This window comes from Wyeomyia smithii, chromosome 2 (genome assembly GCF_029784165.1).
Source record: "Wyeomyia smithii strain HCP4-BCI-WySm-NY-G18 chromosome 2, ASM2978416v1, whole genome shotgun sequence".
In the NCBI taxonomy this organism is placed as follows: Eukaryota; Metazoa; Arthropoda; class Insecta; order Diptera; family Culicidae; genus Wyeomyia; species Wyeomyia smithii.
The window spans coordinates 112929787-112956419 of record NC_073695.1 but is presented as its reverse complement, the minus strand read 5'-3'; the positions used below and the strand labels follow the sequence as shown (position 1 = coordinate 112956419).

General features: G+C 41.5%; 1 protein-coding gene across 3 annotated transcripts; it reads left to right on the top strand.

Annotated features, from left to right (window-relative positions):
• The first annotated feature begins 1689 nt into the window (after positions 1-1689).
• On the top strand, positions 1690-25431 carry LOC129724812 (cilia- and flagella-associated protein 44). Of its 3 annotated transcripts, XM_055680002.1 has the most exons (8): positions 1690-1876; positions 1936-2408; positions 12161-13658; positions 13720-14466; positions 14531-14566; positions 21816-21999; positions 22288-23586; positions 23649-25431. In XM_055680002.1, the coding sequence occupies exons 1-8, from the start codon at positions 1770-1772 to the stop codon at positions 25083-25085; spliced, it is 5781 nt and encodes a 1926-aa protein (XP_055535977.1). In that variant the 5' UTR covers positions 1690-1769; the 3' UTR covers positions 25086-25431. The 3 variants fall into 3 exon arrangements, with proteins under 3 accessions (XP_055535977.1, XP_055535978.1, XP_055535979.1); XM_055680003.1 differs by lacking the exon at positions 14531-14566 and having other exon boundaries at positions 1691-1876; XM_055680004.1 differs by lacking the exons at positions 1690-1876; positions 1936-2408 and adding an exon at positions 11886-11994.
• The last annotated feature ends 1202 nt before the right edge of the window (positions 25432-26633 follow it).

The following is a 26633-nucleotide window of genomic DNA, read 5'->3' as shown; positions in this document are numbered from 1 at the left end:
ACTGCAAAAAAAATTATTTCATGGAAGAGCATGAAGTTCACAGCACTTTAGATTACTAACAAGTGCAAGCGGCTGTAAGTGGATTTGCTCAATAACATAGCTTAAGGTATTGTCAATATTACAAAAAACCATGATTTGTAAACTTGACATTCACACCCGGTCAGTCGGTGAGGCAAAAAACGGAACACACATTTTTAAGTACTCAAGGTCTAATATTGAATACAATGCAATCACCGCACGTACATCCGAAAAGCTCGTGTTCCACCTTGGAGCCACAACACAAATGCATGACCACCACCAACCGTTCCGTACCGTGTTGCCGTTTTCTTATCAAAGCCACCCAAACGAGGTCGTTTGGATGAGCCAGCAATTTAAAGACGAAGTAACCCGCTGCAGGGAGTTCAGCAGAAAACTTCCCTCGGCGTTGAACCGGTTTGCACCAGTTCCAAGGGAACGGAACCCGCGATAAGGAATCGTCCGTCTGATAATATACAATATAAACATTTCCACCGAGCTGCCACGAGCTTTGTGTCTGTATATTTCACTCATTATTTCATTTCAACATCTACTATAGCTATACAGCCCACCAGATAACGCTTGAACCCGCAACCGTCGCAAACTGGAATCACGTACTGGAATGATGAAAAAGGCGCGTGAGGTTTCCAGCTCATTTAGGGAAGGCCAATCAAAGTTATTTTGGTTCGACGTTGTCTAGCCACGCGCAATCTTTTCCAACAGTGTGTGGTAACATACAACGAAAATTCGTATATTTTTCGCACAGGTACACCGGTAGAAGTACAGAAACATGGGGGCGATATTCAAATCCATGAGTAGCGCATACGAGCAACGAGGAGTTTGTACTTCAGGTTTATACTGATAACGCGAGGGAACCGATTCTAACTGGACTCGAAGTTACTTGGGGGGTAATTTCAAACTGTGGCAATGAAAAAAAAGGGGAAATTGTAGAGTTGGCTCCCAAGTATGATGACAGTTCTACAAGGTATGCTATTCACGTCGATGCATTAGTATTAGTGATCGTTATGAACTTTTTCTAATTTTGTATGAAATTTGAAATGGTTTTGCATTTTAAACTAAACTTATAAAACATACTTTCCTGAAAAGTTATAGAAATGATGTTGACACATGTTTTATTTGTGGGGAATACTTTTGCACTTTTCGTTTTTTTATTGTATTCCAATAGCGTTTCTAAATAAAGTCGCTTATGTTTCATACAGTAACAAAAGTCATGAGCTATGACAATGACTAAGATAATGCTCCAACTATTAGAAATATAGCATTTTTATATATTTTATTTCGACATGTTGTCGCAATTTTTCACACTAAATCTTAACTAATATCAATTTCTAGTGTGTTTCAACTGGAGATTCACTCTCCAACCAAAAAAATCAGATATAAAACAACATAAAACGAGAAATTTCCAAAAATGTTCTGAATTCCATACAAAACGCGAAATTTTTCATAACGAGATTTGTCTGTGTGCGTGGATAGATAAAAATGTAGCATACCTTGTAGAACTGTCATCATACTTGGGAGTTGGCTCTACCATCTGCACGCAATCATTGTTTGTATTTTGATACAATCTTACTCCGTGACTTATGGTTGAACAGATACCATCGCGCATAAAGAGGTAAAAGGTTATAGGGAACACTGCTTGTTGCTAACCAAATAGATTGACTCACCTATGGCTACCTGTCTTGGCAACCGCAACCGGTTGTTTATTGCCATACTCTAAGCAAAATATTCCTAAAATGTCGCAAACTAGACACGTTTTCGAAAAACCTCATCAAAAATCATTAATTTCCAAACCGATAAGAGGTTCATCCTGTACTATATCGGATGAAATACTCAAGTTTGAGTAAGATATACGACTTTTAAACTGTGAGTAATTATCGATTAACGGATTTCTTCTACTAGCTACTCTTATGGATACGACTGTAAGCGCCCATTCAATCTTTGCAAAATCGATAACGATGTTTTGGTGTATGCGTCAGGAAATCTGATACACTTTTTTGATGTGAGAAAACAAACAATTGCTACCCGTAGGAGCTCTACGGGTGGTGGAATCGGCTGCATTCAGATAAATCCCAATCCAGAACTGTGCCATCTGACGATTGGTGAAAATGGCAGCAACCCACCGATCATAATCTACAGCTATCCGGAGATGGCAGTTGTGAACATCCTGAACAATGGTACGACCCAAGCATACAGCCGAGTGGATTATAGTTCCGACGGGGAACTACTGGTGTCGCAAGGTTGCGATCCTGACTACATGCTAACCGTGTGGAACTGGCGCGATGGCGAGATCATACTGCGCTGCAAGTCGTTTTCGAATGATGTCATAAATGTCATGTTTTCACCATCCGTGCCCGGTCATCTAACCTCATGTGGTAAGCTGTGTTTGCTTGTTTATAATCGTCGAAGCCTGTGGATTACTTAATCTATTACACTTTATTTACAATTGCAACATTGTGTTAGTTTATGTCGCTTTCATAAATCGTTAGAATGATAAGTATTATCGCTACTGCAAAAATATTGGAAAGGTAAAAAGTGCATACCGTATTTTTTCATTGATAGATAGTTTGATTGTTTTCTGTTGCTGCTTTTCGCCACGAGAACAAAATTTATTTTAGTTTTCAACAAGTTGTTTTACTAAGGTTATTCAAAATTTTGCTGCAAATATCTAAGCAAATTAGTTAACTATGATCCAGATGCGAAATATACATGGTTTCTGCATGCGATAAAATGGGTACGGTTCAGCGTGAGGGTTACGAAAGTGGGGCGGCAGGTGTACTTAGAAATCACGGTTTTATTTTTGAACTTGTTGTTCAACTAAGACAACTGAATTGATTTGTCATCTAGCAGCCAAACAACTTTTGTGTTTATTTTTGTCGATCCGGACGATTTCGGTACACTGCCGTTATATCAATTGCAGACAATTACGTTCGGAAAGATGACGTCTCCGAACACCCAATGATAACACAAGTTAGCGACATTGGAATTTGTCTACGGTTATCTCTATACAAATAGAGTATCTGTCCTAACTTTAAACTTGTGAACTTTAGTATATTTTGGAGCGTTGTTGTTAAGTATTATTTCGATCTTTTCATTTTACTCTCCTCCGAATCGCTCTCTTTGCTGCCTCATAGTAGCTGTTCTCATCCTCATGAATCGAAATCTCTAAGTTATTCACGGTATACCATGCTATTCGAGCACTTTGTACATAGGATAAGTCCATTTGAGACTTGACATTTGAGCAGAAGATTCAACGTAGATTATTGTTATATGGATTTGAAAAAAATACAAGAGCATGGTTGGTTGAGAAAAATCGTAATTTTAATTTTACACTTACAGCGCCTAGCCTTGAATGAAACAATCACCATTCGATTTTCAGAAACTTTTTACATAGAATAAGTCTACTTTTGAGCAAATAGTTTGGCGGCGATTGTATTTATATGGACTTTAAATAGAAAATCATAAAAATAAGGTGAAAAAGGGCCGAATCTCTTCTATGACCCAGAACTGAATGAAATGAAAACCTTGTGGTTTTCCAAAGCTTTGTATATTAGATAGGTCCACTTTTGAGCAAAAAAAAAATCAGCGGCAATCGTAGCTATCACAGAGGAATCCCAAAAACACACAAATTTAGCTTACTTCCTTACTTCAGCAGCCTAGAGCCTTGGTGGTTCGTGCCGCATCAAGAATTTTCCTCCTCGACGCTCGTAGATCCGCTTCAACCGAGTCAAGTCACCTAGCGCGTTGAGCCATTCTGTTTCTGGCTGAAGTCCTTGAAGAGAACCGATTTTACCACACTGTCGTCCGGCATCTTCGCGACAGGTCCGGCCCACGGCAGCCTCCCGACCTTCGTCAGGTGCACACTGGGAATCTCTTCAAGTAGAACTCGTGATTTATACGCCTGCGTCACTCTGCGCCTTCTCTTTGTAATTCACCAAATATTGTCCACACTTTCCGTTCAAGTACGGCCAGTGCGCGTATGTCTCCCGTGAGCAGCGTCATAGGCGTAGCCAGAGGGGGCAAAAAGACGGTCGTGGAACATTGAGAATCTGTCCCGAGCCATGAAAGCCGTACACCTCGGTTTGTCTAAAACTCAAGCAGCAATCCAATACGGCATTCCCAAACGTACTTCGAGGCGGTATTTAGATTCAACGGTACATCCAGAGAATGTAAAGTTAGCTCGACTGGGAAGTTTTGCCACAGTATTCTCACCCCAGCAGGAGGAGCAGCTGGCCGCGTACGCGATCGAAATGTGTCAATGCTTCTACGGATTAACGACTCGGAACATGCGAAGCTTAGCGTATCAGATGGCTGAAAAAAAATGGGATTCCGCATCCATTTGACAAGGAACTCAAGCTAGCTGGGCCAGATTGGCTAAAAGGTTTTCTTCAGCGTCATCCAAACATTTCCCTTCGAACACCGGAAAACACTTCTATCGCACGGGCAAGAGGCTTCAATCGGAAAAGTGTTGCGCAGTTTTTCGATCTGCTGGAACGGGTCTTTGATGAGCATCCTTACTCACCCAGTAGGGTTATCAACATTGACGAAACGAGTGTCGGCACTGTATATAGAGTGATGTTATGCTTTTGGATGTTATTTTTCACTTTTTTAAATTGTTCACTTCAGGTCCAGGGGCGAAAGACGAAGGTACTGGCAAACAAAGGGCAACATCAAGTTGGCAGACTAGTTTTGGCAGAAAGAGGTGAAAATACGACTGTAACGATGGCCATGTCAGCTTCCGGTACGTTCATGGATCCGTTCTTCATCTTCCCGCGACAACGGATGCATGACGCACTGATGGTTGGAGCTCCACCGGAGTCCAAATTCGCTTGCAACTCCAGTGGGTGGAGTACTCTGGAGACGTTCTCTCAATGGTTCGATAGCTTCTTGAGGTGCTATCGTCCTACGAAAGAAGATCCGGTTTTACTAATTCTAGATGGCCATTCAAGCCATACTAGAAACCTGGAGGTTCTGGAGAAGGCGAGGGTCAACCAAACCCGAATTTTATCAATTCTGCCTCACACATCTCATAAGCTACAGCCACTTGATGTGGCATTTATGGCTCCTTTTAAAGGAGCCTATTCTGAAGCATAAGATAGGCTTCTTAAACGGAATGGTGGAAAAGCAGTAACAATATACAACGTTGCTGCTTTGGTAAACGAGGCATTCAAACAAACTGCCAAGAAGACCGTGGCTCATAATGGTTATAAAACAACCGGTTTAATGCCATTTGACCGAAATGTATTTTCTGACGCTGATTTTGCGGCTTCTGATTCACTCGGGCGACCCTTTAAAACCATTGATTCCTCACCGAAAGTTGTACAGAATGAACAGCAACTCACTGTTGAACTTGGCGACGTTGTACCAGATAATAATCTGATATTGGACATCAACATATTTTAACGGTGAAATTTATGAAAGACCAATTGCTTTTAATGAATTTTTCGCATTTGTACGTCAGAACACGATCATCAGTTGGCAAAATTCTTGGACCAGAAGGGAACTGGGAAGGGTTACATTCCATTATACCCAAGGTATCGACGAATCCGTGGTTCAAGGGGTTGGATGTAGGTCGAGATTTCATTTGCGTGATGTCTCGGCTTATGTCCAATCACTATAGATTTGATGCGCACCTCCGTCGTATTGGGCTCGGAGAAAGTGGTATCTGTGCCTGTGGTGAAGGTTATCACGACATAGAGCACGTTGTTTGGTCATGCCCTGTACACCGTGACGCCAGGTCTAAATTAATAGTTTCCCTCCGGGCCGAGGGTAGAGAACCAGCCGTCCCTGTTCGTGATGTCTTGGCGAGTCGCGACCTACCCTACATGTCCCTTATATACATTTTCCTGAAATCCATCCATGCCCAAGTCTAGTCCCATTCCTTTCCACCCACGTCGTAGACCTCGATTTTGGAACCAGCAAATTGAACCCCACACGAACTCGCCAGGAAAACCCGAGGCCTTTCTTGATATCTTGGCTCAGCGGCACACACCATATGGCCACTTGAACACCAGCGAACAACAACAACGAACCAAAACCAGCAACTAGACCCCGCACAATACCCTCAGAACCCGAGGATTACAAGCCCCTGTCCCAGCTCATGACATCGTGGCTTAGCAGAACAAATCCATACATGCTGCATATTCATTCGATGATCATCAGACTACAAAACACTGATTGAATAATACATGCTAGTTTTAAGATAGACTTAATTTCAGCTCGTAGTCGGCAGCGAGGATAAAAAATTTGCTTATAGATTTTAAGTCATCCGATATAATTGGCGCCGTTAAACATTGAATTGTATTTGTGCCGTGTCAAATAAATGATTTGTGAAGAAAAAAAAATCAACACATTTTATTTCGTGGATGAAAACGGAAATCTTACATCGCTTGTCGTGCAAGACACCGATGCCAGCTCAACCGTTGTGATGGATCAAGAACCGGAGTTGTTGATACCGGAGTAGCAGAACCGACCGCCATTGACAAATGAGAATAGAAATTCGCCGTCTCTCTGTACCGTCAAAATAGAGTCAAATCAGACACCATCAGTTTCTGAAGAGAGGACATTGGCAAAACGACGTAGGTGGGATTGGTCGAACGCCGCAGTTCGGTCCGCTAAACATGATCTTCCGTTGGTGCTCGATAGAGATTCTGAGCTGGAAGCTGCAGTGCAAAAAATAAGTAAGCGGAAGGTTAACAGAAAAAAAATCATTGCGAGGAACTCACGTCGTCGCCATACCGGAAGAAGCTGAAGCAGGAGCAGGTAGCAAAGGATATAAAAAATATTCGAAAAAGACCTACGCAAAAGCCAAAGGCTAAACTAGACAGGAAGGAAGATATTATTTGTCATACATGTGGATATCTGTTTAGCGTTTCAAAACACGGAGATGGCTGGCAGAAATGCATCACATGTAGTGAATGGTTTCACATTGAATGCCAGCGCTCTGACAATGAGCCGTTGAAGTGTTTTCTCTGCAGTTAAACTGCGTTTGTTATATTTCTCTTTTCACGAAGCTTGATTAACTTGTTATTACAAGAACTGAATTTCTTTGTTTTTTTCCCTGTAAAATTGGTTTTTTTTACAATAAAAATAAGATTAACAAGCAGAATCATGCTGCAACAGAAACAAAATGGTTGTGTTTTAAATGAATTGATTAGAAAATAAAAAACGTTGACTTAACAACAAGATTTGACATTAATTAGGTTAGTTGTTAATTGTTCAATTGGTTGACGCTTACAGCCACAATTGGTAAGAATCAATTATATATATTCTAGTTAATTCAAACACTTGTAGCTACAGCGATTTTTAAGGCAGCGGCATAAAAATGTTCTGTTTATTATATGGGGGGCATATTGTCCTTCTGCATCGGGGCATATTATACTGAATCAGGGGCGTTTTGCCCCGGCAGATTTAAAAGTCTGCGATTTGAATGTAATTTTTGTTTTTAATGTGGCAATTTCGTATAATATTTTTTACAAAGTAAAATATTTGCAGTGCATTACCAACTAAATGGTGTATTTAACTGTATAAAAGATTCGTTGTTTGTGACAAGCATAGCTGTAAAATCGACGTTCTTGCTTAGGGGGGGGGGGGGGGGGGGGGGGGGGCGTTTTATACCTCTTTACCCTATTCACGGTTGGACAAAGAATAATCAAATTCTCCACTCTGATGTCAAGGACAACTGGTTGCCTTGATGTAACAATCAATAAAGACTAGTATTTATTTCTATTTTTCAAAACACGCTACAGTTGCTTTTACGCGGGGGATACGTGCGCATAAAAAAAACGCGTAAATTCCGGAATCCGCGTAGAAAAAACACGTAAATTTCGAAATCCGCGTAAAAACCGCGTAAATTCCAGAATCCACGTAGAAAAAGCCGCGTAAAAAGCGATCTTAGTGTACCATTTTTTTACTTCAAAAATTTTGAAGAGCTTGCCGCCCCCCCTATTTGAAATTCTGGCTACGCCCATGAGCAGCGTGACAGGTTTAAGTCCATAAATAACTTATTGGGAATTTTGTACATCTGTGTTTTGTACATCGTCAGTTTCGTACCTGCGAAGTCCAATATAAGCCCGATTTCCAGCTTGAATATGCCGTTGGATCTCCTTACTTGTGTTATTGTCGGCGGTTACCAGAGTGCCCAAGTATACGAATTCATCTACCACTTCGAGTTCATCGCCGTCCATAATCACCGTCCGTGGGAAGTAAATATTGGTTTCTCTCGATCCTCTCACTTTCTTATACTTGGTTTTCGACGCAAAGTTTCTCGTAATAACGTAGAGGTCGTCTGCGAAACCTATGAGTTCACTACCTTTGCTAAAAATCGTGACTCTCGTTCCGATGCCCGCTCGTCGGGTTACACTCTCAAGAGTGTTGAATGTTGAACAACGTGCAGAAAAGTCCATCTCCCTCTGCGCGCTTTGAAGGGATTCGACAGTGTCCCCGATACGCACACGTAACACGTCACTCGACTACCCTACGTATCATTTTTCTAGAAGAAAAAGACTTCGGAGTAGAATTTGGGAGAGGACTTTGTAGGCGACGTTCATCAACGCTATGCCACGCTAGTTGCTGCATTGTAGTCGATTGCCCTTTTTATAGATGGGGTATACAACTCCTTGCAGCCATTCCTCCGGTAATCTCTTCCTGCCAAATCCTGGATATAACACAGTGAGATGCCCTTGCTAGTGCCTCCTTGCCGTCTTAAAATAACTCTGCCGGTGGTCTGCGGCTCGGTTGTTCTTTAGTGACCCAACTTCCCGTTTGATCTCCAAGATATCGGCAACTGTTATCCAAGGTTAAGTTCCCTTCCACCTCCTCCGTTGCGTCGCTGTTAGGGTGCTCATCGAAAAACTGTTTCCACCTGTCGATCATCTCGTACTCGTTTATAATCACGTTTACCTCCTCGTCCTTCTCGTAAAATTTGCACGTTTCATTAGCCCGAGTCAGTTACTCTAGCTCTTCACGATCTCTATACACCTGCTGGCATTTCTATCTTCTCAGAATAGTGGTCAATTTATTTCGAGCTCGTCGATATTTGGCCACGTTATGTCTTGTGGCGATAGCTTCTCCTAGTTTTTGCTCTCCATCGCTTGCCCCATACACCGGCAAGAAACGAAGAACATAGTTCCTCTGTGAAAGGTAGTGCTGTAATTTTCGGCAGTCTGTGGGTTGTGCAACTGCCAGATGTTAGGCCGAGGAGGGCGGTTTTGTGTGAAATATCGTAGTCAGTTTTGAGTGCACATGTACTGCTACTTGGTGGTGGACCAAGTTTATATCCGTACCCCGAAGGAAGCGTATGTTTGTGATGTTCGAGAAAAAACGGCCATCAATGAGAACGTGGTCAATTTGATTTGTTGTTCAGTGGTCAGGTGATCTGATGGCTTAGTGAATATCTTCGCGTGGAAAAAGACGCTTCTAATATCCAGGCCTTGGGAAGTTGTGAAGTTAATACATCGTCAGTTGTTGTCATTTGTGTCGGTATGTAGGCTGTGATGCCTGATCACTGTTTTATTCATCTTCTACGAACCTGGGCGTTCAAACCCCCGATAGCGATCTTGCTGTCCCGTGGCTAGCAGCTGTTGCATTTTGCTTTCAACTATGCGTAGATCGATTTCTTCTAGTCGTCAGGTCTACTTTCGTGCGGGAAGTTTCTCCCGAGCCGAGACTCGAACCTATGACGATTTGCTTTTTAGGTCAGAATCGTACATCGAGACCAACTGGAAGGTTGTTCCGAATTACATTTTCTTGATAATTCATAGTTTGATTGTACAGGTTAGTTGCCTTATTAGGGCCACGCTATCAAGTCACGTAATAGGGCTGCCAACTTGGCTATAGCGTTCAATACAACACGTTTCTTAATACAGCCGCCCGCTCCGCGTCAGACGCCTTTATGAGCCGGCCCTAACCCGGTAAACATTCGCTCAGAAAGGTTGGGATTTCCTCCGGGAATGTCAGCCCCCTTCGCCTTCCCTGTCTGCGTACGACCATGATCTTCGCTTGGTTTCTCGTATTCCGGCGGAGGTAGGGATAGTAGTTACTGGGCAGAATGCTACGAAATACAATCAGGGCTGGCGTCACACTTTTTATCCGAATGGGTAGTAAGGAATCGGGGAGGTTCATAGGTGGCCTTACGGCAATTAACCGGAACAATCGCCATTGCGGACGAAAACATGTGGTAGGCATGCTTTTGAATTTTTTCTTCGTTTTATTTATCAATTTTCGTGGCGAAATTGTTGGAGTAGATCTCACGCATCAGTTTTCCCTGAAACTCTAACTTTATGGTATGTCTTGATGAACGACGCAACTTTTGGCAGGCACTTCTTACTATAAACTTTTCCGTTCACGGTCAGTCCGGAGCGAAAGAAGAGCGGCGTTGACATCCCCTTCTCGCTGATTGTCAGCCACAGCAGCACCTTCTTGGGGATCTTGGTGTGTCAAAAAAAAACTTCAACTCGGAGCCCACTTCCCTCGTGGAGGAAATAAAATACGAAGTGCCCTACCAGTCGTTACCATCCATGTTCGCCATCCGGCATCCACAAAGTCTCGCACGATATCCGTTTTCGACGCGGTGGTGTACCGTTCTTTGAACGCGCACACGTTTGAATGAAGTAGTTTCACTGTTTTCGCCATCATGGTAGGAGTTCAAGTTAAAGTTTTTCTGCTGACTCATGGATTACTATGATTGATGCTGCATGGGTTGTTTCGTTAGTACGTGTATAGCTAAACCCATTTTTGTGCATTTTTTTTAATGCAAACGTTAAGGCTCAACAGTTTTGTTTTCTCTTAACTTAATCAGACTTCTGGTAAGGCTTCACTTACAGTAGTTAAAGTCTCACTTTTTTACCAATGAAAAACAAAAACACAAGAGTAGCTCATGAAGCTTTCGAAATTGAAATTTCTTTCGCTTAGAAATGCATGAAATCTGTATGTTTATAAACTCTCGCTCAACGACATCCATTAAAAAGCGGTCACTCGTACATGCGCGTGGCAGTATTAAGTTTCGAACATAGAAAACATTACATTTTTTTTTGGTTTTGTCCGATAATTCCGTGTGGGTAAGTACCCACTGGGATATTTTCCGAATGGCTACTACTACCCATACTAGCCCACATCAACCGCCGGCCCTGATTACAATAGGGTCTATACACGAAGTACTGATGGTACGCACTGACCAGCCATTTACTAGAAAATATTGGGTAAAAAGGGCATAATAGATCCTTTCTAGCTCCCAGCACAGGATAAAACCAATCACCAAGCGATTCGTTGACAAGTTTGACATAAGAAATTACCTATTTGAGGTTGCTTACCTAACGGCGAATAGTTTGTGAGAACTCGAGTTCTGTTTTTCTCACTGTGTGGTGCTTTAAAGTGGCCTTTGAAACACTTGGGGATACTGGGCTATGGCGTCCAAAAGATCAGTGGTGTATGGCAACAAGCGAAAACTTGTATCCATTATGACTCTGTCCACACTTAGCATGGTCCAAACGCTAGGTACTAGCAGCTAACAGTAAAATAGACGTAGAGTCGATCTACGTGGCACAAAAGGTATACGAAGTACCGAGATTGATGGATGCCAACAGGAATGATCCAATTCCACGGAAGGCGGATGGCTGAGCCTATAAAAATGGTCTAGAGGCGCCATGAGGAAGTTAGCTTCCATCTAAGATAAATCCTGTTGGGTCAAGGCTGCTTTCGGGTAGTATCTGCATAGGCCATAGGGTACGTGGGCCCCTCATGTGTTTCGAGTGTTCGGAATTAGAAGAGACATTGCATGTTTTCTTCGAATGTTCTCGTCTTGTGCGTACAAGGAGCGTGAGGATGGCAGTAAGTAGGCTAGTCTCTACAATTTAGTTTTACAGATAGGTTTTCTTCTGTATTGTTTCTCATTCGTTAATCATTCTGGTGCCACTGTTTTCATCACCTGATCTAACTGTCGATTGAAAAAACGTTAACGGCTTGGTAATTGTATGTTTTAAAGATAGTTTTAACACTGAGTAGAATATAATGTTTGAGCATTGGCTCTACCACCTGCCCGGGCGGTACTCAGATAGTAATTGTTTGACCGAAACACATTTTTTTTTTATTTTTCTAGAATAAAATATAAAAAAATCTCTCACCCACACAGGTCTTGGTCATATAAAATTCTGGAAAATAGCTAAAACCTTCACCGGACTGAAACTGCAAGGAAAGCTTGGTCGATTCGGAAAAACTGAGATATCCGACATCATTGGAATCCTGCCGATGCCAGATGAAAAGGTTCTATCCGGTTGCCAGTGGGGCAATATTCTGGTGTGGGAAGCTGGCTTGATTAAATTGGAAGTGTGTCGTAAAGGCCGAAAGCCTTGCCACGAGGGACCTATAACCCAGATCTGCGTTCGCAATGGGGAAGTAATGACCAGCGGAATGGATGGATTCATACGTATGTGGTTCTGGGAAACGGTTGAGCTGGCTGATCCTCCTGATGATGATAGGATTGTACAAATCGAACCAGTAATGGAGTTCAAGGTTGGAACTGAATACTACAGAAGCGAACTAATGTGCTTGATCAAAAAGCAGGGTGATTTTGAATGGTATGCTCAGGACGGCAATGGAGGCATTTGGGTTTGTGACATAACACCGGCTTATAAACCGGCTGCACCCCAGCAATTGCTGAAATGTCATTCCGGACCTATAATGGCCGTTCAAACCAGTCCAACCTCTAGCCACGTGGCTACACTAGGTGCCGATGGGAGATTATTTATGTATGACTATCAGAAGCAGAAACTCATTTTTAATCATCAATTCAATTCAAGTGGTCGAACCATGCTTTGGTTTCCTGTGTCCCTCGATCCAACAGGGATGATTCTAGCCATTGGGTTTGAAGATGGGTGCATTCGAATCATTGCTGTTAATTTAAGTGAGAGTAAATCAGAAAGCCCAGTAAACCTTATTCAGATTATAAAATCACACTCCAAAGAAATCACGGCTCTAACGATAAATCACAGAGAGACTGTTCTCGTTTCTGGCTCGAAAGATAACTCTATTTTCGTGCATCAGACTGTACGAAAGTTTCCGAATGTGACTATCGATCCTATAGGGTTAGTTTACACACCATCCCCTGTATATACCATAAATTGGAAACCAAATGCACCCACAACTGCAATAATCGGATGTCTTCATGGACAAGTTCTAGAAGTAGAGCTTCCTGAAGAACCAGTCACTTACACTGATACATCCTATCATCTCAAAAACCTCGACATAAGACAACTAACATTTCAATCGGTAAAATCGGAAATCAAAAGAAACATTCACATTGCGGAGATTGAAGAACGAAAGCAGCAGAAACGGGCACGCAAAATGCAATCATTAGAAAGAATACGCATAGAGAATCCGGGTGTAGACATCGATGAAGCTGCTTTTTTGAAAGATTCTGAGGATGAAGAAGAACTTGAGCCCTTATACATACCTAAAATCCCAAACACTGTTCTTTGGGTACAATACACAGAGGAAAATACCCTGTGGCTTTCCATGGGAGGCTATGATGCAGGATTCGTTTATGAATACGGTTTTGATGATGAAGATCCCATATCATGTACACCGGTTCACGGAGCAGAAGGCACCGAAATTACCACTTATCTATACGAGTAAGTTGTTAACATAAATAGTAACTAATGTTTTTAATGATTTATTATTTTCTGTTTACAGCCATAACTATATTGTGTTCGGTATGGGCGACGGCTCCATTCGTGTAAATCGCGTGAAAAGTGACTTTCGAGATCTGACCGATTATTGGACACTCAACATGCACTATAATCTGAACGGAAAAGTAACTGGTTTAGCATTCAGTTTCGATTATCAATACCTATTCAGTGTCGGAACCGACGGTAACTTGTTTGCCTATAAGTGGTATGCAATTACAGCTCCAATCGAACCACAGAAAACTAAACCTCTGGAAACGAAACTAGCCAGCATAGACGACATTGTAGATCTGGGGTACCTTTCGTTAGAGGAACAAAAGATCAAACAAGAAAACGATAGAAAAGCAAAGTTGCTGAATGATCGTAAAAATGGCGTTCTTGAAACCGTTGCAGTGTATAGAAAGCAATTCGAAGCATTACTTGCCAGAAACGAAGCACTGCCCGAGTGTCAAAGAATTCCGATGGAAGATTTTACCTTGGATAGAAGAATTGTTGATGACTTAGAGCAGGAACTCCAAGCCGAAATGGATCTTGTTCGCCAGAGAACGGCCTTCGATGTTGAAAAGGCTCGACTATCAGGAGAAAAGCTCAAACGATTCTTCCTTGATGGAATCGAGAGTATGCCAATTCAAGTGCTTGGAGTCAACGTGGCAACTTCAGCGAAATCGTTTCGCATCAACAAGTTGAACGAAGAATACCACCAAGCGGTAGCGGATTTGGATGAACGAATTAAGGAAGAAGAGGCCCGCAAGAGGTATGTTTTTATTCAGTTTACAATTCGATCAAACTAATAGAAAAACTTGTACAAATTTACAAAGACGTTTCATGGAAATGTGCAAAACGCCAGAGGAAAGGTTGTACTATTTATTCTAAAGTGTTAGATTTTCATCTAAGGCCCAAATATGTTTTGATAGTTTGAAATCACAAATGGCATGTTGTTTTGTTCTCTTGTACATTATTGCAATTGATTTGCGTTGCGTGTTTGTATGAATGGGTGGTTATAATTTTTATGCACCATGTAATGCTTATCAAAACTATAGAATTTCATAAGCACAAATTGAATCTTATATCTACAATCACTCATTTAATTTAATTACTTTACTTCTTCATCTAAACCTCTGGAACACAACAAACAGCGCCTGATATAACATTAAAATGACATTAATCGATGGGATGTTTTCAAGATGTTGTCTGCATTGGATCAAATAAATTAATTTGCAGGTACCTACTTCAAGCAAAACGTTCCAATTGAATTAGATGGAGCAGAAGCTCTTGATGGAACGGTGTCTCGGAACGGTGGTTGATCCACGAAACGTAATATCTCACTACCCGGACGAACACATACGATTCGCATAGATTCTCCAGGATTCCTCACATTGAATTCGTGAGCGTCCTTGAAAAGGATTCCTGAAAAAAGAATCCTCAGGAATGCCCTGTATATGGCTCTAGGATTCTTGAATAAGAATCGTGAGTGGGAATCCTCCAGATCGTGTTTGCGATTCCTTTCACGATTCCGTCATCGTGTTAATCGGTATCCTGGGGATTCTTACTCAGGATTCTCTGCGTGTTAGTAAGGGTAGCTTCATCTAAGTCTCAACATTGGGGACTAGTAAGAAGTCGCAAAATATCGAAAACGATGCACGAAGAACAATCGAATCTAGACAACTATTGCAAGAGACGGAATAGTCATTGGCAATCGAAAGGCTATTTCACTCATAATGCAACTGGAGTTAGAAGAAGAAGTCTCATCCATTCAAGAAATGAATAGAATAAAGAAGGATGTGCCAAGTTAACTTACTTAAGGGTGTTCCACATCAAGTTCACGGAAAAAAATCTGTAGAAAATTTGCCATTATGTATTTTCTATTGAAAATTTGGCTAGAATTAGTTTAGAGTGTATCATTTACCTACTCTAACAGTCAGCACCAGGCCGAAGTGTCTTTTGCTGAAGAAATCGTCTCCATTTAATTCGGTCATTGGCTGCAACTCGTCAGCCGTGTCGTCTGTGAAAGTCGCCGCCTCGTTCCATGCGGATCGTTAGCGAAACCGGGCTGGAATCCGACATTCTTACGACATGTCTAGCCCACCGTAGCCTCCCGATTTTCGCCGTTTGGACGATGAGTAGTTCTCCAAATTGCTTCGAAGACCCCAAAAGCGCGTTGGTCCTCCACAAGCATTGTCCATGTTTCGTGACCGTCGATGACTACCGGTCGAGTCAGTGTTTTATAGATGGTCAACTTCGTGCGGGCGGCGAATTTCATTCGAACGGAGTGTTCTTCGGAGTCCAAAGTGAACACGATTTCCTAGCATACGGCGTCGATGAATTTCTCTGCTGATGTCGTTGTTAGCAGTCGCCAGTGATCCCAGGTACACTGACTAGTGTATCACCTCGATTTCATCATCGCTATTCTAAATTTGTGGTGAGAGATTGATTCTGTCTTCTCTGGAACCTCTTCCTCTCATGCATCTAGTCTTTGACGCGTTTATGGCCAGTCCAACCCACCCGGCTTCAGCCTTCAGTCTGATGTACGTCTTTGCCATCTTCTCAAGTGTTCGGGCTACGATGTCAATGTTATCGGCTAAACAAAAGAGCTGGACGAACTTCCTGAATATCGTGTCAGTCACGTCGATACCATCACTACGTATCGCAGCTTCCAAAGCGATGGTAAATAGCAAGTACGATAATCCATCACAGATTCGAAAGGACTCGAGAGTGTCCCCGAAATACACACATCACCCGATCCATCGTCGACCTGACCAACCATACCAGTTTATACGGGAAACCGTAATCGTGCATAATCTGCCATAGTTGTTCCTGATCGATTGTGTCGTACGCCTTAGATGAAGAAAAAAAATGTGTCGTACGCCGATTTAAAGGCGATGGACAGATGGTGTGTGGGCACGTTGTATTCACGGCATTTTTTCAGGACCTGTCACACCATGAATATTTAATCCGTGGTGGCGAACACTCTCGCAAACGGCGATAGTCGACGACATAGAACCCAGGCGGTGTTCCACAGTGGTTGCAAGCTTGTCGTCCTTTTTGTAAAGAGGGCATGATACCCTTGCTCCAGTTCCTAGCACTACCTCCTTCTCCCAAATCTTGAAAATAACCCAGTATAGCGCCTTAGCCAGTGCGTCACCATCGTGTTTCAACAGCTCGCTCGGGAGTTGGTTATCTCCAGCTGCTTTGTTGGTTTTCAGCCGACTAATCTCCTATTTAACCTCCTGGAGGTCAAAAGCTAGAAATCTGTCGTCATCCGCGTGTACACCAAAATCTACTGCCACTTTGTCGTCGTCCTCTGCTATATTGCCGTAAGGTGTTGTACTGTTTCCACCTTTCAATCACCTCATACTTTTTCGTAAGAAAGTTGCCGCTTTTTCGTAAGAAAGTTGTTGGCTTGTGGCACGTAATATTTACGGGAACCGTTCAGTTTTTCGTAGAACTTTCGTACGTCATCGCCTCGTGATCTCGATCTTCCTGCTGGCGCTTCTTCTTCCGAAACTCTCTCGTTCGGTGTTGCAGTATTTTCGCTCGTACCACATTCTTCTCTTAGTTACACTAACTGTTTACACACGTCGTCGAACCAGTCGTTTCTTCTGTTCATGGCCATCTTCAAGAGTAGTTGTGCCAAGTTCTGCCAACTGGCCCGATCACCGGTCTGTACATTGTTTCCCGTCCTACTTAACCGATGATGACCTCAACATTCCGTTGCGAACTGCTATCATACACCTGCTCTGGCAGCGCATAGACCTCTTCTTTCTCGTCGTCGGATCTTCCTTCGTGTGGGCAGTGCATGTTGATGATTCTGTTGGTCAACAAGCAGCCCTCAATTCTCGAATTACCATCTTCTAGCATAATTTACGCTGTATTTTTCACCGCTGTGAAAAAAACCGGAAAGCAACGTCGGAAATTGATTTCGCGCAAACACCTGGAGAATCTTCAACTCTCTCATCGGTAAATCGGAAAACAACTCGGAATCGTGTAGTCAATGCCGAGTCGTATGATTGACCGCTACTACAAAACCTTGAGCATCGAACAGAAGGAGAATTGTGGTCGAAATGGATGTTCTACTGGTGGTCAGAATGACAAGTGTGTTGTGAAAACGTTTAAGCGGAATCGCAACACTTCGGTCAGAGCTGTGGCTAAAAAGGTGAACCTGTCCTTGTCCTAATCCTAGTCCAAGTTCAGAAATCCAAGGACTACATTCCAGATATTCCAGAGGAAATAAGGGAGTAGAAACTTTCAAAGTTTTCCAAAAAAGACATGATTTGGCAAAGGATCTGCAAAGGATGTTGCAAGCGGAGTGCGCCGTTTGTGACTACCGGGACTGTAAACGGAGAGATCTAGTTCAAGGAGTGTCTTTTATTTATTTATTTGTTTTTTCACCAAGAGGCTGACAGGAGCCCCAATGATTAACTTAAAACTAATAATAAAAATATCTCCAGAGTATTTTTACATATGACAAAACGAAAGTGAAAAAACGAAACTACCGTAAAACGGGGCGAATAGAAACAGTGGGGCGAATAGAAACAAAACTTCCGAACTTGAAAAATGCGATTTTAAGTCTTCGGTTACATATAAAAACCATGCAAAAAATATTTTCTTGGATAGTTCAATAGTAAACAAGTCCTGCAAAGCCATTTTTGGGTTAGCAGCACTACTGTCGGTTTGCTTAAAAAATTGCCAAATGGGGGCTCAAATTCTGAACGTTTCCGAGTACCAAAAAACTTTGTCTGTGGAAGCCATTCTGCTTCACTTAAAACTTGTTCGTGTGATATACTGGGTCGGTAATTAAGCATTTCAAGTTTTTACGGTGAATTAAAGGATTGCCGTAAGGTATTCATCACCACGTTACCTATGTTTCATGAAAACTCGCGGTTCTCACATCAACGGGGCGAATAGAAACAACGCCGTAGCGGCTATTTTTTGCACTGAAACATCCACACGCTTTAATGTTTTATATGTAAAATGATGTCTGGAACATGTTTTGTGCATTTTCAGCCCATCATGGTCAGGACTCACCAACAAAAATAGCCCAAAAACGTATCCGCTCCGCCTGTTGCTGTTGAGATTTTACGCAAAAAAGCTGTTACCTTGTAAAGCGGTTACGAAACATAGAATCAACTACTCTGTGATAAATCGGATGTTACCTTTAGACTTCAATCCAGTAGACAACCACGCGAATTTCCAAAAACGTGATGAAAGTCTGATTTATCTGCTGCATGATGCTCGACATGGACTGACCCGAGAGGTATGAATCAAGGTTTCAGTTCCACCAAGACAAAATGTTCCCGGATGTCGTATCCTGGATGAAACACCGGAAGATGCCAGACCGGTAGAAATGCTTGACCCAACCCCGAGTCCTTCTGTTCCAAATAAGGACTCTAATAGAACATATTCATTCAAAAGATAGCAAACATGAAGTAATAAATCGAACATTTCCACTATTTTGATGTTTTATACCGTTTTCTTGCCTCTCATATCAATAAATATGATGCATGATGTTCTGTTTCCTTTAAATTATAACTAGAATTTTCTAATAGAACAAGGAAAACGTATTTTATTGGCGAGTGTTTCTATTAGCCCCATTGCGGGGTGAATAGAAACTTGCAACATTTTTTTCAATAAAACAATGAATTACTTATTTTATTGAAATGGACGTTACACCCTCAATAAAGGGGGGCAAGACCCATGTTTTAAAACTTTTATACTCATTCTAGACATTATAATATTTTTTGTACACCGCAAGATATATAGCAGACTGTTTCTATTCGCCCCGTTTGACGGTATATTTAGACTCGTCAAATCTTAAAAAAAATAAACGATACCGACGACGAAGGAGCATCCAGGACAAATTAAAATCAAACAGTACAGATGCTCATTCGAACAGTCTTTGGAGACCAACTATTGCGCCAAACATGTTGCAGTTAATTCGTTGAGCAGGTAGTCGTAACATCGAGTTGTTTCGCAGGGCATGAGCCTTGGTGGTGCCACATTCCAATTCGGGACTCGACCTTCTGTTTTTTTCATACACAGACTTCACAGCCAACTGTTTAGTAGTGTACAGAACAATTGCGGGGCTAGCGCTACGATCCTACTGACACTAACACTCTCTCCCGAGCCGAGACTCGAACCTACGACATCTGGCTTGTTAGGCCAGCATCGTTTCCTCAAGACCAGCTAAGAGAGCAGGACACGAGGTTGCATGTTAATATTAACCTGCTCTAAGAGAACAGAACAAGCGATGCGTCCTTGCAAAAGGTCTGTGGTGAACAATGCCTCGGCAGTGTCTCTACGGACAGACAGGGGCTCCAAACGTATCAATAGGCAACGGCTTTCGTAGCTTGGAATACGAAAGCTATCCGTCCAGGGTAGTTTACGAAGAGTGAATCTCAAAAAGCGCCGTTGAACTGACTCTTTCCATACCATTGTTGTGATAAGGGGTCCAGACAACCGAGCAGTACTCTAATATAGTGCTAGATAATGATCAGTGCAACGATTTGAGGCAGAAGACATCCGTGAATTCCTTACCAGTCCATAAGATGAAACCCAAAACTCAACAATTACTCCCAAATCCTTAACTTGGCCAACCTTTTGTCCCAAGCAAGGTGTATTTAAAATGTACTGTCTGTTTTTCTCCACGAAAACGAAATAACTGAACATTTTGACGGATTAACATCCATACAGTTTCGATGACATCAATCGGCAAAGTTATCCAGTTGACGTTGAAGGAAGCAACAGCCTTCGATCATATGAACACAAAGATAAAGTTTCAGGTTATCTGCGTGAGATAGCCATGGTTCTTTAATATTCAGGTTCACGGCGTTGAAGTAATGCAGGAAGATAAGTGGTCCTAGGTGACTTCCCTGCGGTATTCCAGACGTAGCATCAAAGTTAATGGATTGGCATTTCCCAATACATACGACCATTGCAAAAGGATCCCGTTGATCCCGAGTTTGTCAAGTTTAGCGATGGCTATGCGGTGGTTTATTTTTTCGAAGCTTACTGTCAAGACAGTGTATATGACATCCGTTTGAGTACGTTTCAACATACTGTCGGTGATGTATTAAGTAAGACACAAGAGATTAGTGGTAGTGTAGCGGGCGGCGGTGAATCCATTTTGGTCTGTGATAATAAAAGGCTTGCAGTAAGCGAGTAATGGTTCCATAATAACCAGCTCGAACAATTTGGCGACAGCGCAAAGCGAGGTGATACCACGGTTATTACCCACTTCAGACAGGATGGGAAAACACCGAGAGCAATAGATAGCAGAAATACATGCAGCAGCGAAGACAATTAGTTTTCGGTATGCATTTTAAGAAACACTGACGGGATGCCGTCATGACGCGTCAGGTCCCAGGTTGAGAGATGATTTAAGTTTATAGCAAGCCTTGAAAACCATCGTTGTGTTCAAGAGAATCCTGTTTTTAATTTGGCCGTACTGTGAAGTGTTGTTAGCAGCGAGTTCAACATGATGATCGCTCAGTGAGGTGAACACACTAGCAAACTTCTCGGAGAAAATCTGACAGATGCCACCTTCGTGTCGCTGCTGATGGACGAATTTCCAAAACTGCCTGGGACGAGTTTTGAGCCTTCTGTGTAACTCTGGTTGGTATCGCAGAAAGCATCGTTTCGCTACACGTTCGGAAGTGTGGTTGATTCTCGCATAGTGACATTGTCTACAAAATCGTCTGCACCCTTCGTTGAAGCAGCACTTCAAGCACTTCTACTTATCTGGCACAACAAATTAATCCGATTTTCCTAGAAGTCTATTTTTTGTTTTAAGACTTTTACCGAATTTCCTCACTCTTAGTAAGTTAAAAGATGTCGAATTTAGTAGGTTGTTTTACATTTTTAACTGCACCAAATATTGTTATAACTCAACCTGGGAAAATATAAAACCACCATTGCTGTGAATTTTGGTGCCCCTAGCAAACTCAGAAAACTTTACGCACTTTGAGCCACCCAGGAGCACCAACATTCACAGAAACAGTCAAAAAGCTTAATTTTTTCATTTTTTTTCCAATTTGAGCTCTAAAACAATTTTGTTTCGCTTTTGTTGTTCATTGTAATCTACCTCATACTATTATTTAATTGTAGAATGACGAAGGCTTCCGAAGAACCCAGATTTGACGTGCGAGAAGACTCACAGCTGGAAACAAGAGAATCTTTTCTCGAAGGTTTGACTCAATCAACAATAGATTTCAAGCTAGAATCAAAAATGAAACGTTTGCTTGCTAAATACCGCGAGCGGAAATCTAAAGAGCGCATCCGGAAGCTGGAGGTAATTGCAAATATTTAAAGCTTCAATCTGAGACTTCGCCAACAATGCAAAGTAGTTTAATATATAAACAAAGTTTTCGATTTAGAGTTCCGAAAAAAAAAACATTAAACTCACTACATTGTTCTAATTTTGCTTTACCTTGAGACTCAGATTTGTACTAGACTTAAAAATGTTTGTCATTAAAACAAAAACTTGAGGATGATTAACATAAAAAACTCACAAATTCTTTGAAACTTCTAAAATTTCCACACCTCATTTATCAGTTACTCAATGATTCAACCATTTCAGTGGGACGAGCTGAGCGCCAGAAAACCGGACCCCAATGTTAATCATCCCGACGATGACATTGCTATCAAAGAGGCAGCCAGCTCGATTGGAGATTACAAGCTGAAAACCGATCCTGAGTATAGTCCAAAGGAAGATTATCGAGAAACCACACTTACCAAGTATCGTGATCTACTGGAATGTAAAGAAAAATTGTTTACCCTCAAAAACGATTACAACAAGCAAGTATTTGCTCTACGTGATAAGAAAATGGAGCTGATTAAGTATGTCGAGAAACAAAAGAAGAAGTTACGGAAAATTCATGAAGAAATACCAGAAGAAAAACGAAAAATGCCTACCGTGGATATAAAAACCAATTCCACTTTAGAATTTCCAGAAAACGAATTCAAACTAGATAAAACAGAGGAAGCATCCGATTCTCCGGATATCTTGCCCGAGAAGACATATTTACAGAAACGTGCTGAGTACTTCGATGAAATTCAAAAGTATGCCCTAGGATTAGCGCCATCACCGGACGGGACGCCCTATGCGCCTCTGGGTACAGATTGGGAAAAAGAAATGCGTTACATACGACTTACGAAAAAATATTTTAAACAGGATAAAATAATCAAGAAAATCATGGATCGCGTTACTGATTTTGACCAACAATTAGAAAAGCTTGCTGAGAATCGCATTCAGGTCGAAGTTGATGCCAAATATCTGGAGATTTATCAACTCACGCTCTATCAAGAACTATGGATATTGAAAGATTTTGAAAAGATTGAACGTAAAATGATCAACTCCGTGGAAGAATTAACACTAGAGCGTAACAGCTTGCAAAAAGCTATAATCGAAGCACGCCAATCTGCCGATCAGTCCAAGCAAGAAATGGAAAGAATACGACGACGCCAGAAGACTATTGTTCAAGAATTTACTACAAACTGTTCTGACAACACGTTCGCAGTTTTCCTCAAAAGGATATTCAAGAAGAAGTATAGACCTTGTCGGATCAATAATGACCGCTATGAAACCGAATCGTCGAGTGAATATTCATCGGAAGACATTGACGCCTTGGAGAATGCCGTGGATGGCGAGGTCAGTAAAATATTTCTGGACGAGCAGCCTTGCCCCTTGGGATGCGATCCAGATTTGTACGAAATGACGATCAAACTTAGAAACAAGAAAAATGAGCTGGAAAAAGAGTACTATGATGAGAACAAAACACTGAATGAGACTATCAAAACAATGGAAACAATAAAGATGAAGATATCTCTAGTAGAAACAAGACTCGCTGATAAAAATAAGGAATTATCGAACTTTCGGGTATTTTCTTTTTCTCTTTTTGTGAACAATCGAATGAAATTTTATAATACTTATCATTCTAGCGTGAGAAACAAGCGCGTTTAAATGACATAAACACTTTGGTAATTTTGAAGATGGATCAACTGCAGTACTTCAGAACGGAAGCCGAATTTTACGATATTGAAAACAGTTTGCTGTTCAACAATGAGAAACTAATGAAGCTGTACGCTCGTGTTGGTCAGCTGGCGATGGAAACATTGGAAACAAAACGGAAACATAGAATCAATGTTGTGCATCTAGCTAGAATGCGCACAGACATCAAGTACATGGATCAACAAATTATTGAGCTTAAAGAGAACATTGTTGAGGCAATGATTAAGAAATTTGGTAGAGTTATTAACTTGGATGAACTGGAGGAAACAATTTTGAGAAAGTTCGCATTCGAGATGAGGGCCAATATGGACGATGTTAAAAAGAGTTATGCAGAACGAATTCGGGGCCTTAAAAATATTCACTCCAAGAAACAAGAAGAACTGGCAAAAGTTATCCAAGAAGGGACCGAAAAACTTCACGTCTTAACGGTACTGCAAGAGGAGTACAATAATTTAACAAAAATGTTGGCAAACCAGAAAAGATTACTGGAAAAAAAAGAACAGGAACCGGTAAACTACGAAGCGGATCTCGTCAAATTGAAAGAGATAGCCAAAGCTCAAAAAGAGCAGATCAACATGCTGCAACGAGAGATTCGCACACTCAGTATTAAATGCAAACCACTCAGCGCACATGGTCCCCAAATAAACGAGCCCGTTATGAGCCAAGAAAAACCAACAAGAGTCCCAGATGATACGACATATCCAAACGTAATGGATTCGGCACCACCCAGCACAAGAGCTAGCTCTCCGGATAACTTTTTATGTAATGAGATATCCGCTCTGGTCGATGACTTTCTCACTGACCATCTTGGAACAGTTGTTCAAAAATCTGACATCAAGCGTGTCGTTACCCATCTGTCCCATTACTTATCCAATATTATCGCCAATTTCGCTCCTGAACACGCGAGTGATTTACTTCCCCATATTATCGAGAACTTCAAATCATTCATACCTGAGGAACTTCTGCTAACAATTCCACCCCAAGCCATTGCCGAGCTTATCGAGAATATCTTTCGCACGTTCAAAGAGGGATATGACATTGACACTAAGGAAATTCTTAACGAGATTGTCAACAATAGCTTAGAAATGGTTCCCCCGGTTTCTCAAAATTACTCCCACAATATTCTTGCTGACATCCTCAAGCAAGTGCTGTCGACTCTCCACATAACAGACGTCAATCATCCGGATACGGTGACTTTTATAGCCAACGGTCTCAGGAACAAACCCGGCATCGACCCAGCAGCGGTGAACGTTGATCTCCTTTCCAGTGAACTGCTTCAGTACTCGACGGAGAATATGGTCGATGACGTCAATCACAGCACAATCAAGCTAATAATCAGCGGAATTTTGCAACAAAGCTCGACATAGGTACAGATTCCTTTTTAGTATCACCTGTATCACCGCGTGAAGTATAAGGTTCAATTTGATCAGCCGGCTATCGAAACAATATTCTGGTAATAAAGCATGGTGCAAAACCGCCTAAAGCCAGATACCATGCTCCATTGCTGTGAAAGATAACCATAAATTAATAATTAGTTAGACTAGTCCGAATATATCTCGACAAACCAATGGCCTTATCAGACGCCCACACAGGTGGTTGCATGCAAGCGGAAAGCGCGTGGCGGTCAGAGTACAGAGCTTCAGAGACAATTTCGACTGCCTGTATCCATCGCATGCTCTTATTATATACTTAGAGTTTAGAAATAAATTGCAATTGGGTTTGACTCTACAACTTTTTTTCCTATGGCAATCAAAATTTCTGATAACAAAAGCAAATGATGTGTATTTTTTAATATCAAGCCTTTTTTCGATTTATATTTCTTTGCACAGTTTTGAAGAAGTTATTCGTAACGGCTTCGCTCTCGAAATCCTCTAAATCAAATGTCGTGAATGAAATTATTTTTCCCCGCCGAATGAAACTCTCATTTGCATCAGTTGACAACATCAACCTGACTCGCAAAGTGATCATGCATCCGGTTTGTACACTGTGTGTGATATTTTAATTTACACACATTGTCGCGGCTGTGCCTGCCTAAGCGTTGGTATTTCACGATGGATGAACACGTATTCAACACTTTTTACCTGCAGCAAACGAAAAATGGTAGTTATTGTTTATTCACAAGCCCCATTGCTTTATTGATGACAATATTTATGTTAATCACGAACAACATTGTTGCTCCGCACGTTTCGAAAGTTCTGAAATCCTCGCTGTCATGCATGTAATCCGTATATGCTACCAAAGCATTTTGCAAAAAAATCATGACCATGATCACGTAACAGCGTATGAATTAGCACCAAATTGAACGCGCACTAATTTTGAGGTTATTGGTCATAGTATTTTATACATGCAAAATATGAATTGCCTCACCTTCGCGAAATAGAACTAAATTACCTCGCAGGGGGATGTCGGCTAGTTTCCCTAATGTTCGTATTAAAAAAAACTGTAGAGATTTTCTTCAAGGAAAAAAGATCCTCTGAGATCCTATTTTGCCTGAAATCTAGTTCATTCCATGAGAATACAAAGTTTATTGTACAGGTCTAGAAGCAATTGACTCTTAGTGACGTCACTATTTTGAGCCTGAAAAAATCAATATTCTCACTAAAAAGTCGCTTCAATCACTATTTTGATATGACATGGTTATTTCTTGTCATTATTTATGTCGCTCATTTTGAGTAAACATAAATTGCTGTTTTGAAACTTACATAGGAAACAGTATTTCTAATTTACAATGTATTTTGATCGTTCGGTTCGTTACGCCTTTTCAAAGTCCTTTCCATCATGGAAGTTCCATGCCACGCAAGACTTTCGAATCTCTCGTTAGAGTGAATAGTGTAGAATAGCGGCGAACGAACTTCCAGCAAATAACTTGGTTGTATAACAGCTTATTAAGCTTTATTTCAACCGAAATCCATCTT

Coding starts and splice junctions, on each gene's coding strand:
- LOC129724812 (XM_055680002.1), top strand. CDS start 1,770: ATGTCGCAAACTAGACACGTTTTCGAAAAACCTCATCAAAAATCATTA. Junction 2,409..12,160: donor CGGTCATCTAACCTCATGTG/GTAAGCTGTGTT, acceptor TCACCCACACAG/GTCTTGGTCATATAAAATTC. Junction 22,000..22,287: donor AGCGCATCCGGAAGCTGGAG/GTAATTGCAAAT, acceptor CAACCATTTCAG/TGGGACGAGCTGAGCGCCAG.